At 40.5% G+C, this 18538-nt stretch overlaps 1 protein-coding gene across 1 annotated transcript in view; it reads left to right on the top strand.

Moving 5' to 3' along the window:
- The window catches only part of LOC150092000 (uncharacterized), a 155904-nt gene that overhangs the window by 136499 nt on the left and 867 nt on the right, over positions 1-18538 (top strand). The window contains exons 3-6 of the mRNA XM_090370771.1: positions 1316-1451; positions 3446-3579; positions 3682-3895; positions 9787-9932. Coding sequence (XP_090226897.1) covers positions 1316-1451; positions 3446-3579; positions 3682-3895; positions 9787-9932 — 630 coding nt within the window. The remainder of the gene's footprint in view (positions 1-1315; positions 1452-3445; positions 3580-3681; positions 3896-9786; positions 9933-18538) is intronic.

Below are 18538 nucleotides of genomic sequence, written 5' to 3'. Positions count from 1 at the left end.
GGTCTCAGTAAGTTATGGACGTCATAGTTTCAAGCATTCTACCACCAATGAACCAAGCCCATATCAGCTGAAAAAAAATGCACTACCATCGGACTGCTTCTGCCAAACTTCATGATCGTGCCGATATACTCCGACAGGCAACTCTTCCCCCACTCCTCCGGGGATTTCAATACACACACCCAAATATGTCTATCGGAACTTTTCTTGAATCCATGAACATCGGGAACCACACCACTCAAAAAGCCGTTTCTCATTGGTGTCCTGATAGTGGGTTTATACCCAACAGCCCTGCTACTGAACGCAAGCTATGCAGCTCCTTAAGGACAGTTGATATATTTGTGGCCTCTTTAAACTGCTCCGTGATTTTTTCGAAGATGACACGCTTGAGTCACGCACTACCCCATTAATGGTTCGCGAACATGTTATTTGAGAGGCTGTCCAGACATTTTTGGTTGTTCGTTCTTCCATTTTTGAATAACATTCGCCACAGTGGATTTGGAGAGGTACGGGTGAGAAGCAGTTGCGCGCACAGAATGGTAAGTTATGTGGCATCCAACCACCAACAGCGTTGAAAGTTTAAGTTCGGACTCGCCACCTATACCGACTTCTAATGAGTTGCTACTGCTCATGCAGACCAACTAAACTTAAATTGGCATATCTGAGCCGATATGCACGAACAGAAAAATTCTGGTGCAGTACGCATTATCCGTGGAGGCGTGTTCGAATACTTTTGGTCATGTAACGTAAATGAAATCTGACCCAAGAATCTGCCAACGAACATCGCTGAAAATTGTAAAGAGCAATGCCAAAAAGAAAAAATATCAACAAGATAAATCAAATTTACTGCACATCCTTCCAAAATCAGTATATGTATAACTGGTTTGTTGAAATAAATATTGTAAAAGTTAAAACTAGCCCTGAGTTTATTTCATCACGTCTTCGTGTAAACAAATTAAACCACAAATCTTCCATCAAGAGGAAGATCTCTTCGTTAATCTTTAGACATACTGTTACAGCATCTTTTAACTTCCATCAAGAGGTAAATCACAAATCCTCTTTGAATATGCGCGAGCCAACTCTGCAAATTCCCTGTGCGGTGGGTTTAAATGGCAACAAATATCCTTCCATTAAGATGATGAACGGGACAAAATCACAAGCGACTAGCGAGCTAAACATAAGCGAGTACGTGATACCAAACAGAGAAATTATTAAATGACAACATTTAAATGAAGTAGCACGCGCTTCGTGACTTACAGCGCGCTGAATCTCATCAGATGATTACTCCTATGTCACTAATTTCGCTTTTCTCTTTCAGATGGCGCTGTCCAACGAGAGTCACGTATATCTCTACAAAACGGACTTGAACACGGAAGGGACGTATGGATGCGAAGTGTCCACTGAAGCGCCCTCTTTCAGAACAGTGAAATCCGAAAAAGAACTTAGGGTGTACGGTTAGTAGGTAGAGAAACAATACTCTATTTGTTTGTCATTCTGTAACGAATACTGTGGCAATTGTAATACACTTTTATTGTTCATCTATGTTGCCAGATTGCTCTCTTAGATCTGCAGTAGTCCGTGGTGAAGGATCCAAACACCAAATCCTGGAAGCACCTAGAAGCCACTTTCTTGTTCGAATTACTACCGCAACGTGGCAGGACCCATTACCCTGCTGGAATACACCTATACCATCCGACAATGGAGGTTTAGGGGTATGAGAGATTCAAGAGATTCCCAGGAAGACGTCCTCAAACCAAAACATGACTCCCACTTGCCTGTTTTTGTTGAAGCAGGAAACGTGATTCGTCGGAAAAGGCAAATTTTTTCCAGTCGTCAATGACGCCCCCCAGATATAAACCTTAGGTGTTGTTGGCGATGGATGGCCGTAAACATGGGAGCCTTCGTCAGACTCCTATGCCAGAGGCCCATAAGGAGGGGAGGGGAACGTTGGATCGCAGTCTTGGAAATACTGCTGGCCGTCCTCTGGTAAAAGTTCATGGTCATGTCAACTATCCGTCCACTCTTGAAATAACTAGCATTCCGCGAGTAGTCCACAAGTTTCGCAGTTTCCTTTATACTGCCTCCCTTCAACCGGTACCCAACAATCATCCCTTTTTTTTTGAGGTCCTTCAAATCACTTCCCTTGCCCATGTCAATGTCATGTCAAGTCTACCAAGTAATTCGTATATGATGCATTCCACGAAAGTGCAGAACTGGTAAATCACATTTACCAGTTCTCACCATGACACCTGTGCGACCAGGTAGGGAGGAACAATCTATTGCTAATACACGGAAGTGGTCATATGCAAAGCTTGACGAAGAGACAGCAATCACTTTCTGAAGAAATTTGGTAAAGATATTTTTTAGCTCTTGGAGATTAAAGATGTTACCACCCCGCAAGCTGAAAAACAAGATCCAGTTCCAATAAGGACAACAAGATTCATCGCCTGCTGCAATCTTATTCAAAAATCCTTTTGGAACGATAATCGAAGTTTAAATTCTGTTGTTCTTCTTCTTTCAGCAATCTTTTCTACACTCTGATGGCGCACAGGATGTATTTTTATCGAATCTCCTTGATTCTAAATTGCTCAATGTTCACGGAATCAAAAAAGTAGAGTTGTCTTCAGAAAGATGATAACCAGAGTTAAAATTCAAGATTTTTTTCCATTCTTTTTCCAATTTTTGCGCATTATAAAGTGTAACTGGGATGACTTGGAAAAGGTCACTGGAAAAAGTTTAATAACCTCATTGGAATGCACGCCAAATTGAACACATTTCATAAAAACTTAATAAGTCCGGATTAATCATCAATTTAGTGGCGTTTAATATCTAGACTTTAACATGGGTGTAGGAATTTTATATTTTGTTTCTGAAACATTTATTTCGGAGAATTCATCGACAAACTTCTGCAGTGCACCAGACCAGACCAGACTAGACTCCAATTAAATTTAAAAGTGTGCTACATCTTGCAAATTTAGATGTTTATGTAAAACTAAATTAATTAATATCTCATTTGAATCGGTAATGAGATAATTAAATGTCATTAAGGTGTGTTTTGTCGGCACTCAGCACTTCTGTGTATGAAATGCGCGCATCAGAGAGAAAGATGTGTAAATCTTGCTGTGGTGAGGTGATCATCTAGAAATTGGAACCATTCCCAAAGTCAACTTTTGTAACTACATTTGCGTTTTTTGTAAGCAGCATCTTTAATTTAAAGAATATATGGACGTTCATCACTTATCCTATCTTCAGAGTCACTTGTAGAAGGAAAGATCAATATAGAATTCGTGTACATCGCATCGGATGCAAGCTGACTCTATTAAAATGTCCAATTAGTGTCTTTTTCTTAAATCCTGAATTTTTTTATTAATTTTTAGGTTTAATTACTTGAATGCAGGTGTCGTTTACATTTAAAACAATATTTACAGTGAGAAACTTTCTTTTGCAGTGTTACCAAAAAGAAATCCAGTTATAGAAGGATTACTGTCCCGATATCGTGTAGGTGATGATGTCAATGTAACATGCATTGCCGGTCCATCGAAGCCAGCTGCAGTATTAAAATGGTTTATAAATGGACTAGAGGTAAAATGGATTAAAATAAATAGTCAATAATGAATTTTTTCGTGGTATCCTTATTAAATACGTTGTTTTAGTTTCTCAACTTGTGACTCAACTATCTTGTAGGCTCCAAGTTCCTATTTAACGCATGTTTCGCTTCGAAGACATCCGGATGGACTACAGAATACTGAACTGCGTTTGTCTTTCGTAGCCGATCCCAGCCATCTCCTGTATGGAACCATGACCGTACAGTGCACCGCAGCGATATCTCAAGTTTACTCCGAGAACAGTAATGAATTTTTGCTGACAGATAATTCGGAAGCGGTTTCCCAACCCAGTGGTAAGTAAGGACAGTGACGAGCACTTCATTAGCAACTAATTAATTGAGTAAACAATGCTTAAAAGTGTTCTCTTCAGGCGTTTGTGCAGCACTTTGCTCGTTTTCGCTGTCTTGAAAGACTTATTGGCTGCTATTGCAAAGGTAATTAGCAAGGCGTTGGTTGCCTTAGAGAGGAAGACGCAACACGGCTATAAGATGTAAAGGAGATCACTAGGAAGCCCTTACTTAAAACAACTCGCAAAAAGTCAAAAGTCAGTATAAAAATGTGTGTAGAAAAGAAATTCCTACGCAGACATTGATTGCCAATAAAACAAAATCTTTTAGACCACAATAACTTTGAAGTATGAAAGGTGGCAATTCTGTAAACCGATGTCATTTTATACTTTCATCCAAATACCGAGAGTATTTCAACGAATGTTGATGGATTCTCCTTTAGAGCAGAAGCAACCTGGTCAGTCAGTGGGTTTGAATGGTTCTGCAAATCGTTTTAAAAAATCATTGTTTATGGAGTTTACCAGGATACCGTCCATCAATGAAGTCAAACTCGACCTCCAGAGGAACTATTCGAAAAGGAAGATATAAATAAAGCTTGTAGATGCCTCAAAACATCGAATCCTGAAAAAACGTATAGAAAATTGTGGTTCTGTTGGGTGCAATTTTACCTTCCACCGTCTCTAAGGGGCTTTGCATATCACGTAGCGAAAAAGGTTGAATGTAGAAAAACGTTCGTAATATGAGCACTTATTACAACTCTCTTCCATTCTAAAGATGCTCATTTCTCAGTGTGTGTGTGTCTGTGTGTTACCGCTTTGGTTCTGGTGACATCTAGAGGGGTAGCAACCTCGTTACCTCGAAGAAGCATTGCGTTCTGTGTCATCCGATACCTTCCACCCGCCTCTAGAGAGCGTCACTGTGGCACCGAGTATTACATATTCAAAAGAGAAGAATTGGATTGAGTTTCTTCTGCTCTCTGAGCAGTGATAGATTCGTGCACTTCATTTCAAAGTGGTGTGAAGAGAGAGACGAGGAGAGAAAATTTGTAAACTCCCGAGGTGACAGAGGACAGTTATTACTTCAGGGATATAGCTACATGATACTGAAATTAAGGTCAAAGGGAAGAGAGCATTTTTCTCTGACCTACGGCTCTTTATATATTTATCAACAATTCTTACTGATGTTCAACAACTTACTGATGTTCCTCAAGAACGAAAATTGCACAGTTCCTTGAATGTATTAAACCTGATTTATAAAATTGATATTCAGAAAAACAATTGAAAGAATTGCTACTATACGTATTACATTTAAAAATGACGTTGTGGCATGGTTTCCATTAGGTGGAACAAAGAGGTAATACAACCTTCTAAAGGGAACCCAGTCTGTATAGAACATACCATAAAACCAACACTAGCTCTCTTGAGCATGCATGGTTACGCGAAGTTCACACTACACTTTCACTCTACATTGGTGGCAAAAAGTGTAATTCGAGAATCATCAGAATACATGATTTTTTTTCCACTGTTCCACAGGCCAGTCTTGGCGTTAGCATCACCACTCCAGTCGAATCAATCGATTTTTTTACATAAAGAAGAGGCTTTCTTCGATTCTGGCGTACAATTCCCCAGAATATGTCAATTAAATTCCTCCGGACTTGTTCTTGGAGTACCGACTTTCTGCTGTTCATTCTCCATTCTCCTTTCATCTTCCTCTCATTGAGATAGTTGCTTTCGACACACCAGTGATTTCCTTTCCTGAAGAATTCAGTTAGTAATTATACTCAGTGATTACTGAATTGCGACCTACCTAATAATACCGTGTTGGGCCATCGTTCGCAAGGATAACAGCTGCTATTCGCTTAGGCATTGACTCCACTAGATGTCTGAAGATGTCCGTAGGGATCTGCAGCCATGTTGCCTGCAAGGCTTTCCACAGTGTCAAAATCGATGACGGTTGCGTGTCCGTACGCCTCACTTCCCGTTCCAAAACATCCAACAGGTGTTTAATAGGATTGAGGTCAGTCAACATTCACTGTGTTATTCTTGAAGACAGTTAAGATATCACCCAACAGCATAGCGCGGGCCCGATTACACGGGGCATTATCGTCTTGGAAGATTCTGTATCTGTTCAGGAAAAAAAGCAACATTGCAGGGTGCACATAGTATCATAAGAGCTGCCGGTAGACCACACCAGTGAAACGTTGGTCCATACGCACTAGGGGTCCTAGCTCTTGCCAATAAAATAAGCCCCATATTAAGTAACCATTGGCACCTGCCTGAATAGTGGGCACCATACACGATGGGTCCACGGACTCTTGTTGCTTGAGTCACATACGAAGGCGTCTGTCGGCGTGCTGTACCAGGCATTTGGACTCATTCGACCAGCACACTCGTTTCTCATCCTCCAGTGTCCAACCAGCGAGTTATTGACACCACAGCATTTTCCGTCGACGATTATCAGCAGTGAGAAAAGGGTATCTCTTGGGAGGTCTGCTGTGGAACCCCAATCGTCTGAATGTGCTGCGCATCGTATTTACTGTATTGCGATGTCAATTGTCGCATAGTGACCTGTCGTTGAGCTGGACAACGCACTCCACCACGAACATCCACCCTGCGTAATCCTTTACAGATTTGTCGGCGGGAGATGGTTTGACTCTTTCGACACTATTCTTTGTTCACCTTAACCACAGTGGACCGTGAGCAATCGACAACACGTGCTCTTTCCGTTATGGAAGCACCCGACGCACGAGCTCCCACAATCATGTCCTTTTGAAACTTCGTGACATCTTCGCTACGACCCATAACTGCTACTTTATCACTTTGGCTTGCACAACCAGATATAAATTACCACTGCTCTAGCGTACAGAGGGAGCTGTTCATCTTTTTATACTGCGAGATACGAGGCATAGTCCATTACGGATGGGGTTGTCCCAATTCAGTGATCACCGAGTGTATATTTTTATAGTAGTTATGAAGTTTATGCTCCTCAATCAGAGGTCGTTATTAATGGGCATATATTCTTCTGGTTCGCATGCTTTCATCCTTTTTGACGATACAGAAATTTGGCTTTGGCAGTTCGTTCATTGGTTGTCGCACTGAAGATCTACAGCAGCTCAACGACCAAGTTTCTGGGTTGTGGACTTATCGAAATCCCACATTCCTCATTAGATTACAGTTGTACCTTGTAGTTTCCCCTGAAGAGGTGATGCGTCAGTGTCTATTTAGGTTGGTGATGAACTTTTATCTAAAAGAAATTTTTTGATATCTGACTACACAGTTCCTGTACAAGGTTCTAAGAAATCTTTTTCATAAAATACATAGCTAATATATTTTATGCATTATGCATATTGTAAACAAATTCACAAAAAAGTGGCTCTTTTAAAACCGGGCCAAAGAATTAATCTCTGTACCTAAGGTTTAATCCATTATATTAATCCTTGAAGATATAATTTAACAGCTTACCTTCAATTCGAATGAAAAAAAAAGAAATAAAAAATAAGCCGAATGAAATATGGAAACAACTGACTGGTAATCCCAAACTCGTAACGTTTGGACACATTTCCATTTTCTTACGCTCTCTGAGATGACGCCAAAATCACTCCTCGTTAAATCAATAAGTTTCCAAACAGCTCCGAGCTGCAATGTTCCAGCCAAAGACATTGGATTCAGACAGTGATTTCTCCTCCGAGAGCATTTTTTCCAGATCTTTCTTACCACAGCAATTGAGTGTCAGTGGTACTCATGGCTCTAATAAATCGTCACAGGCTTACCACATTTTTTACCAATCTACAACTTAAATATAATGAAATTGTTTTAAAAACTGAGTATTGATTATTTAGGATTAAGTTTCACTTACGTTTTATCATTTCATTCCTCTCTTCACACAGGTCTTCTCCTTTATACGATATTCTTCGGTTAAACTACAGCTTCGAACCGTGGTGCTAACTTCAACCTCATTACTTTCCTCCTTAGCGCGCTTAACTTGCTAAGCTGCCACACCCCTTCACTGTTCTGCAACCAAAGACTAGCTGAAGTTTTAGAAGTCCAAGCTTTCAACATGGATCTAGATATGGTTACCGAGAAATTGGTCTCTTAATTACACGTTTATATCTTTGTAATTCTAACTTATATATTTATTTTTACTGCGTATTTATTTATTTAAAATTTATTATACGAGGGGCGATCAATACGTATACCCTCACCTAAATTTATTTAATTTATTTTTAGATTCATCGTTACTGAACTAAAGCTGTGAATACAGCGAGAGATGGTATGCTGGTGAAGGTCGAGGACCGGTCCGTTATAAAAGGTCTTCATTTGTAAGGCAAAGACAAAAAACAAATCTATGGGGAGGTCAGCTCATCACATGAGACTGAAATAGAAAAGATAGTTCAGATATGGGCGAAGCAGTGTGCATAATGGCTCCAAAGAAGGAAGACCCATCTCAGCCACAGACCCTGTCACTGTGGCTAAAGTGGAACAACTAGTCCTTGAAGACAGACTTCTGACTACAAATTTTATAGAGAATGAAGTGAACATTAGCCAAGAGTCTATTTTCATCATGATGCATGAGTTCCATATTTCTAAGTGGCAGCCCGGTGGTTTCCGAGATTGTTGATACCTCCTCTAAAGTTCCACAGGAAAGAGTGTTCTGCACAATTGTGCAGATTTGCAGAGAGAATGCTGATAATTTTTTAACTGATTTGTGACAATAGATGAATCCTGGTTACAGCACTATGACCCAGAAAGAAAACAGATGAGATAAAAATGAATACATTCATCTTTATCAATCCAAAAAAGCCAAGGCTTGATTGTCTGCCAAAAAAAGATCATGTTGTCAGTCCTCTGGTACTCTAAAGATATCATCTTTACAGATTACCTGCAAAACGACATCACAGGGGAGTACTACAGAAACCACCTGGAAAAGTCACGAGATACTATTAAGTTGAACAGACGTGGAAAGCTATCCAAAATGTCCTTATGCCTAGCAGACAATCATCATCATCATCATCAGTCATTTTCAATCCACTGCAGGATGAAGGCCTCTTCAGCAACTTTCTAGTTCCTTCTGTTTTGAGCAGTGGCCATCCATTTACTACCCACAAACTCATGAATTTCATCTATCCATCTCCGCCTTTGTCTTCCAGGTTTTCTTCTAGCTTCTGAGCAGGAGTATTGTCTGCTGGTTTCTTCTAGCAGACAAATACTCCTGCTCAAAAGGGTGTTCTCACAGTAGACTTTTCAAGTAGGCGTGGCTTTGAAAATCTGTGGCACCTACCTTATTTTCTCGACTTCTCACCTTCAGACTTCTTCCTCTTCTCTAAAATGAACAAACCATTTTGGGGCCACAGATTTCAGACTGATAAGGAGGCAATTAATGAATGGTCTGCTCAAAGTTAGGGGTTTATTCAAGAGGCCTGAAAGAGCTTATCTGCAAACGGATAAAATGTAAAACTCTAGAAGGTAGCTACATAGAACAGGATGAAACTGGCAGCCAAGATTAATTCCTAACTCAAATATTTCTAGGAGGGTAAATACTTATTTACAGCTCATCTTAAAACAAAAAATGTACCCATAATGTTGCCATGTTTACACTAAGTGTCCACTTTATTAAATGCACCTTAATGCACCTAAATGCAGCAGAGATTCGACTTGACATGAACTCCACTAACTTTCGATGATATTCTGGTTTACGCACACTAGATGGCAATGGACTTGTCTTTTTTTTGTCTTTTCAGTCATCTTTTTCTGAATATGATGTTAATATTTAGTTTAAAAAGTTTAAAGTTTTTTTTTCTTTCTTTAATTAATAGAATATACGATATAATGTAGACTGGCAATGTAATGTTGAATTTGAAATCTTCATTCGTTAAAGCTATGAAGTTCTCTTCTGTATAGTGCTCCATGATGCCCCTGACCAGCATGGACCAACAATCAGCAATGCTTTACCTCAGTATAAAGTTGGAGACATAGTTGACGTCAACTGTACTTCCGCAAAATCGAAAGAGCAGGCTGAGGTCAAGTGGTATGTCAATGACCAAGAGGTAAGATATAAGATGAAATTTTCAGGTTTTTATGGCAAACGTTTCGTTTTCGAATTAAAACAATAATTCTGCGCCTTTAGAATTTAAAGGCCGATTTATTTCGTTATAATCCACAAGGGATTCTCTAGTGTGAGAAAAGCCTTGTGAGCAGGAGTATTGTAGGTTAGGCATAAGGAGGTAAACACGTTTGGATCCCAGGTCGCTTCAACTTAGTCTGTCTTGACTTTTCCAGGTTTTTGTAGTACTCCCCTGTGATGCCGTTGTCGTTTTGGAGGTAATCTGTAAAGATGATACCATTGGACTGACAACATGATCTTTTTGGGGCTATCCCACTGGGTTTTCACAACCCAGTGGGATAGCCACATCTTCAGTACTCAGGATGACAAGTCATCATCATTTAGAATAACTTTAGATGATTCGTTAAGATGGCGGGCCGTCGCAGGCAGAGGTGGCAGGTTGGCTTAATGTGTCACGCAGTATCATTTCGGCACTATGGAAACAGTTTCGGGAGACAGGACCATTACAAGGAGAGCTGGCCAAGGTCTCCGAGGGCGACATCATCCAGAACAGGTCGTCTCTGGCTCTAACAGCAAGATGCCCCCTGTCACCAACTGTCTCATGAGGTTGCTGCGATTTTTTTTTGAGAAGGCTCAATTCAAGTGGACTCCAAGCAAGGAAGCCAGTGGTTTGCATCCTATTAACCCCAGACCACTACAAAGCTCGTCGAAACGGGTGCCATGAATATGTGACTTGGTTCATGCAATGAACATGTGAATCGCAGGCTAAAACGGAACTCTAATGAGTCCTGTTTTAACGTACAAACAGATTCTAAGCGTTATTTTATCTTGAGACAGCCAGGAAGGTGGTACCACCCCTCCAACACCAGAGAAAGGGACACTTAAAAAGGGACCAAATTCCCCAGACATCAATCCTATCGGATTGATGTCTGGGGAATTTGGAGGGGAGGGAAATGCAGTGGAGGCGGTGATACATGGCGCACCTCGCCATGTATTTCATAGGGGTACCGTGACTGAGGTTCCGAGAGGAGATCCTAGAAACCTATGTGCGGTTTTTAGGGATGCGGTTGGCCCAGATTTTCTTTTCACACACGGCAACGCCACTGCACATAGAGCTCAAGTGGTGAAGGAATATCTGTAAACTGAAGGCATCCAACGACTGCCGTGGCCAGCACGATCACCAAACTTAAATCCGGTCGAAAATATGTGGGACGCTCTTGCGCGTCGCACCGAACGCCATCAGCCAACTCCTTGGTCATTTGGTTAGCTAAGATCTGCACTGGTGGAAGAATGGGATTTTATGCTACAGAATCTTATAGACACCCTTATGTCGAGCATAGTTCACCGCTGCCAGGCCTGTTTAGCCATTGGAGGGGATCATACACCGCACTAAAGTCATGTGACCATATTTTCGCGTATATTGTATCGACTTGTGTAATATGACCTTTTTGGTAATTTTTATATAACCCCATTAATGTCCCATACACCGATGAGGAAAAACATTATGACCACCTACCTAATATGATGTTGCAGCCAAAACAGCTCGTACCCGGCAAGGCAAGGCATGGACGCTACAAGATTTCTAATGTGTCTTGTGGCATCTGGTACCAACACGTAACCAGCAGATCCTTTAACTTCTGTAAGGTCCGTGGATGAGATGCCACAGATCGCAGTTGCTGTTCCAACACAAACCACAGATGCTCGATAGGATTGATGTCTGGGGAATTTGGAGGCCAGGGAATACCTGGAAGTCTTCCTCATGTTCCGCGAACCAGTCCCGAACAATCCGGGCGGTGTTGTATGGCGCATTATCCTGCTGAAAGACGGCACCGCCAGAAGAGAAGGCCGTTGCCATGAAAGGGTGTACCCTGTCATGCTTTGGGCGATGTTCTACTGGGATACCCTGGAACCCAGGGTATCCCAGCAGAACATCGCCCAAAGCATGACACCGCCGCCACCCGCTTGCTTTCCAGGTTCAATGCTCGCGTGACCATTGTAGGCACTGTCGCCAGGGAACCGTGATTAGCATGAGCACTCGGAGCGGCCTGCGGCTACACAGCCCCATTTTCAGCAGGGTTAGATGTACTGTGTGTTGTGACCCATTACTTCCATCACCAGCATTCCAATTACCGGCGAGTTGCACCACAGTCGCCCTTCTGTTGCCACGTACCATCCGGGAGAGCCTTCGCTCACCTCGAGCATCGATGAGCCGTGGTCGGCCAACACCTCGCCGGCGGTTCGTGGGTTTCCCTTCCTCGGACTACTTTCGGTAGCTACTAACCACGGCTGACCGTCAGCATCTCACCAGCCGTGCCGTTTCGGATATGCTCTGACCCGATTTGTCCTCTGTCAAACTCGCTTAAGTCCGCTGCATTTCCCATCCGAACAGGAGTAACAATTGAATCTATTCATGCAACATCCACTGCATTTGAAATTTAAAATTGCATCAAATTCTTTTGCTGCCATTGTCCTTGTACTATTAAAATGCCAGCTATGAACAATCAAGCCACTTTAACGGGAGAGTTTAAAAGCTAAATACATAAAATTTGTAATTTTATTAATCTGTCCACGTTCTAGAGCCTTTCCATTTTCTTTCGATCATTTTAACAAGCCCTGGTGGGAGGCACGGTTGGTAGAATCGCTGTTCTCACGCACTGGGTGTAAAATACTAGGGTTCGAGTCCTTTCGATGACGTGAGGAATCTTTATGGGTCTTTTTCACAACGTGGCTGAGTTAATCGGTCTCAAGCATGTTTTTTTCTCCCGGAAACTCGGGTTTTTCGTCTAGCAAACAGATGATCGACCTCACAGCACATGCAATTTACGGATATATACATGGAGCAACATGGTCTTAGTCTCAGATACTCCTAAAACCCTACCACAACATTCTTTTCCAACGTCTTTTGAGTATTTGAAATGATCTGTAGAATATTGAGTTCATTGTTCGCCTGAAAATACATTTAAATTTTATTAAAGAAAAATTAATTCTATGACAAAATTTTAATTTGAAAAGAGATACCAACAGCATCACAATCTATTGCCATTGAATTGTATTTGTAACAACTGAAAAAAATAAAAACATAAATAAAAATAACGAAACGACAGCAACCTGTGGGTGCCCAACATCAGATAGCAATACTGCAGTTATATTTTATGTTTTGTCAATATAAAGAGTAATCTTTTAAAATAAGAGAATTACCACAAAAAATTTGCAGCTCCTAAAACTGCTCCATTGACCAAGATAAACAGAAGATGATATTTCGCATTTGGCAATCGATTTGCAATTGACGCTGTTGCAGACGATTGCCCACCGATGCTTGCAGACGATTGCTCACTGATGCCGTTGCAGACGACTGGATGAATAACTTTTGGAAAAAAATATCTCATATAAATGTTCAGACGAAAAGCTCTGAGGTACATCATCCCTTCTCTCTCCAAGCGAATTGGTAAAAATCAGCAAAAACTGTTACATTTTTATTCTCTCTTCTGTTCAAGCCATTTTCTTCTGTAACGGTACTCAAATGTCGATTGAGTTATGACTTGCCTTTAATTGCCAGTTCAAACAACAAACGTGATTTTATCATCTAGAGGCTTCATCTAATATTTACTAGTATTTACTCTGTTCCCAGTTAATAATAAATGCATTTGTGAATTAACAGTGTGTTTGACTGCTTTCAGATTATCCAACGAACTGAAAAGATCCATTGAGAGGAAATTGCTGACAAAGTAGCATCTCTCTCTCTCTCTCTCTCTCTCTCTCTCTCTCTCTCTCTCTCTCTCGCTTTATTGCGAAATAGTTGATGCATGTTTCAATCATCTCGGCTTTCATAAGAGATTTTGCTAAATTCCGAATTTTCATATAGTATTAAGTTTAAGATGTGTTAGTTTGTTCACTGTGGACCTTTTCAATGTAGTTTTGTGCTTGAATGTGCACATCACACATAGATCCAAACCAGAACATTAAGTTAAATATTTGCTGCATAATATTAGTGGATTTCCAAGTGGATGATCACGTTTCTCAGTTCTCTGAGGGTGGAAAATAATCTTTAATTTCTTCTTAACTGTGGTTAAACACACGATTAATTAAGTCCAATTAATGCATTTGATTGGTTGCTGCTATTTGAAGAGACGTTGGAGTTAGTGCTGTGGTTACTTAAAATTCTCGCTCATTTCGTCTAACTCGGCACATCATTTTTAATGTCACGCGGACTGCAGTTGTCACCTCTATTTGGGTGCTAAAACGTTCTCTAATATTTTCGCAGGGCTAGTATATTATCAAATTGTTATACTCAAAATGGCTAAAAGTTTATGCTACACCCAAAGATTCGGTAATACAGTAACCTTAAGAACATAGGGACCTAATATATTGACGAGAAATATAGGGTAAACTGTCAATATACGTTGATGATTTGAAGGTAGGGAGGGTGATTAACGACCAGAACAAGGCCTGAATTTAAAAATGATTTGGATCGATTATAGATATGGCTTGAAAAATTGCAACTGAAGTTTAATGCTTCCAAATGTAAGGTTGTGCACCTGGGGAACAGAAATCTAGGAGTTAAAAACTAGGGGGAGGAGAAGGGATAAAAATGGTTCGGAATAAAAAGACTTGGGGTTACGATTCAGTAAGACATTAGTGGCAGCTATGTTTAATGATGCTAAATGCAAGGCCTTACACTTGGGGAATAGCAACCCACAAATAAATTACAGACTTGATGTGGTTGAATTGAAAACATTGGAGTAGGAAAAGGATCTGGAAGTTACACTATGGGCAGATATGAAGTGTTCTGAACAGTATAAACAAGCAGCCAGGAAAGCTCATGGTGATGATTTATCGTACGTTATCCTGTACAGATAGGGAGGTCATAATTCCACTGTACAAAGCAATTGTAAGACCATATTTGGAATACTGTGTTCAAATATGGAGAACTCATCTGAACATTGAGCTTCTTGAAAGGGTCCATTGACGAGCAACTCGAATGGTGAGGTCGGCAGAAGGCCGACCTCACCATTCGAGTTGTATGAGGAAACACTCCGTTTTTATGTGGTCTACAGAGCTTGGCAACTAGGCACCTCAGAGGTGACTTGATTGAGGTTTATAAGACTCTGAGAGGGATTAGGAAAATGAATGAAGGCAGAATTCTTACATTTATAAATTCAAATTACAGGGATTGAGATTTAAATTAGATTGTAGGAAGTTTTCTTTTAGCCGTTGATTGCTGGAACAAGTTGCCCACGCAGGTAGTTGAGGTGACAGCTTGAATAAATTCAAAGGTCAACTGGATAGACATAGAACTTCTAGGAAGGGTTCAGAGAAGGGAAACCGGATTTGTGGGATGCTAACCGACAACCATATGAAGAGCGGCTTAGGTGTGCGGAATGCAAAGCTTGACAACCTGACAATCTTAGAAAAGGTTGAACTAGATAGAGGTATATAAGGCCCTGAAGGAAGGGATTCACTAAAATATTTCACTGGTAGGAGAGGCAAGAACTAGGAGCCACAAAATCTTAGGGAATAACAGAGAGCTGGATCTTTTAAAGTTCACTTTCAGGCAGGGTCCTGTGGAATTGAAATAAACTACCTGCCAACTAAAAAAGGCAGAGCGTTTGGTAACATTCATGGCAGAATTGAGTGGTTATTTTTAGATAGGGAAAGTATGAGTTATTTGGGATTTTTTATGGCAGATTCTTGGTGAGAAATACAAAAGTTGGTTGGTTTTGATTTTATTGGCGCACTAGCTACTAAGGCTATAATGCGCCAAGACCATAAATACAAAAGTAACAGGTGACTGCTACACGTAGGTAATACAGAAACCAATGTAGAATACTCCACCTCTGGGATCTGAAGACCTTTTCAAGTTTGTGGGATAATTTTTACTCCCCAGAGATTAAGTTTTTCATCCCTCAAAAACAGACCACAGACTACTTTCTACTGGTAAAAAAGATTATCATTTTGAAAACTGCAGATATGACAGATTGATACCTCGTGGCCTTGGACACCATAGATTCCAACCATTTTAAAGAGAAAACAAATTGCTCATTAAAAAAAAAACATGTTTATTGAATAAAATGCTGAATTATTTGGATGTTATTCCTTTCTCTGTTCATTTAAGTCCTTCACAAGATCTCTTTTTTCTTTCTTTCTGTTTTTTTTTTTTCGCTTTACGTAGGCTTCAATTTACATAATTCGATCACGCGAATGTCGTGGTATGCAAAGTAAAAAGGTACAAAATCTTGCTGGTTGTACCCAATGCGTGTGCGTTATCTAATCATCAGGCAAACTGCTGCTTACCAAAAGTCGCTTCTAAGTCAGACCAAGTCTTGATCGCCCTCATTATTTCAACTGGCTTCTCATGTTTTCCATGTTATTGAAAGAGATTACTGAACAAAACGAAGTCATTCCCATTATCTCTAATATCCGGCTGCCGTAATACAGATCACGGAGATTACGAAGCTTCGGCTATTGTTTTAAACCCTTCTGAGCGGACGGATCAAATAGCAATTATAATTTGAAAGGGAAATGGACGTTAGCCAGGCCAAGTCTTTAAAGGACTCATTTAAATAAATGATAAGCTAGTAATGGAAATAAAGTTCCAAGGCAACCACCACTTTCATAACAATGCCCAATTTCGTAAACAATACACAGTTGAGCAGCCTCTCGAGAGAGGGATGGAGAGATAGATAGACACAGAGAGAGAGAGAGAGAGAGAGAACAGGATAACGAAGCAACACACAACTGTCAGTTAACTTGAATTATCTAACAGGTGCTTTCTTGTGAGAAACAAGAGCTGCTCTGGTACAACTGGTGCACTCCAAGAGGTATCACTTTGCGAAATGTTTTAATTTTGGCTCTTAATTAACTTTCGCTTTTTGAGGTTATTAACAATGAAATGAATGAGGTGAAGTAAGTTAAAAATCAGAGATCGATACAGAGATCTGTGTTTCGTCTTTTAAAGATTAGGGATGAAATTCATCTTTATGGTGTTAGGAAGCGTTAAAATTGGCCAGCAGCGAAAGTTATCTGTTGTGATGTTAACTAAAGTGATAGCTCAAGAAAAATAAATGTAGGATATTGATTTTAAGCTTGCTGTAGCTCTTCCACCCTGTTTCGAATATCCACTCTCTTGTTCTTATAGAAAAGATCGAATAAATGTAAGTCAGAAAAATTTTTAAATACGTGTTTAGTGTGACAAGGTGAAATGCTGAATTACTGAGTAATATTTATTATACCTGTTAGGGAAAAAAAATTAAATCCTCTTTTGTTATGAGCTTATTTTAAGTCCCATTTACACGTAAGGTTCTCCAAAGTATGTATTGGCCATCGTAAAATATTTTTAATGAATAGAGAACACATAACGAAAATTATACATAAGGGTGTCTATAAGATTCTGTGGCAATACTCTTATTGACTCTTATGTCTATAAGAGTCTGTTCTGGTGGAAGAATGGGATTTTTCAAATCCGATTCTCCCACCAGCACAGACCTTAGCTCACCAAGTTACCAAGGAGTTGGCTGTCGGCATGCAATGCGACACCTAAGAGCGTCCCACATATGTTGAATCGGATTTAAGTCTGGTGATCGTGCTGGCCAAAGCAGTCGTTGGATATCTTCAGTTTCAAGGTATTCCTCCATCACTTGAGTTCCATGCAAAGGGGTGCGACCGTTGATCATAATGTCCCTTTCTCTGTAGGAATGGTACCGCATTCCACGTTATCTCCAGATCAAATAACGTTTGGAATCTGTTTGTGGGCTAAAACGCGACTCATCAGAGAACAGAACTGTATCTCATTTTTTCCCGCTTCATTGCAAACTGCACGAGTTACACCGCGTTGCTATGTATTCTGTTATTTTTGTCGAGCGCTATAAAAAAAAATACAAACTAAACTATTGCATTAGGGTCACCAGGAAAGTTACTTTCAGCTACCCATGTGTATTATGTCTGTAAATTGCGTGTGTCCTCTGGTCGATTTGTCTGGTCTTCTGGACATCATGAATCAACGTTGGGACTCTGAAAGCATCCCATTCATCTGGTTCCAAATGTATTAATGCGCACGGAAGACTATTTCTGTGCAAAGCGTAGACAGTTCAGATGTGTTTGATCGGATTTTTCAAATGGAAATATACACTGCCCTACCATTGATATCCAGACACCTGCCTTTAGACAAAACAGAGCTTTTATTGTCATTTAATATTTTGTGCTGAAACCTTTTGCTTTTATGACGCCCTTCAATCTTCGCGACATACTCTCAACCAGCTTTTTATAAATGTCAGGTGATATGTTCCTCCACTCGGCCTTTAACGCAGCCATCAGTTCGGTCTTGTTCTCTGGGCGATTTCGACGTGCACGTACCCGACGATCCAATACATCCCAAAGATGCTCGATAGGGTTCAGATCAGCACTCTGGGCTGGCCAATCCAACTTTTCCACACCCATGTTCTCAAACCACTCTCTTACAACCCGAGCAGTATGGAATGGTGCGTTGTCTTGCTGATAAAGGTATGGGCCTTCCCCGAAGTACGAATTGGAAGTGCATAATTGTCTAGGCTTTCCTGGTATTGCACAGCATGCATGGTTTTTTCGATAACGACT

Source organism: Mastigoproctus giganteus, chromosome 1, assembly GCF_048544385.1.
Source record: "Mastigoproctus giganteus isolate SK-2022 chromosome 1, ASM4854438v1, whole genome shotgun sequence".
Lineage (NCBI taxonomy): Eukaryota > Metazoa > Arthropoda > Arachnida > Uropygi > Thelyphonidae > Mastigoproctus > Mastigoproctus giganteus.
This window is presented reverse-complemented; position numbering and strand designations above follow the sequence as displayed.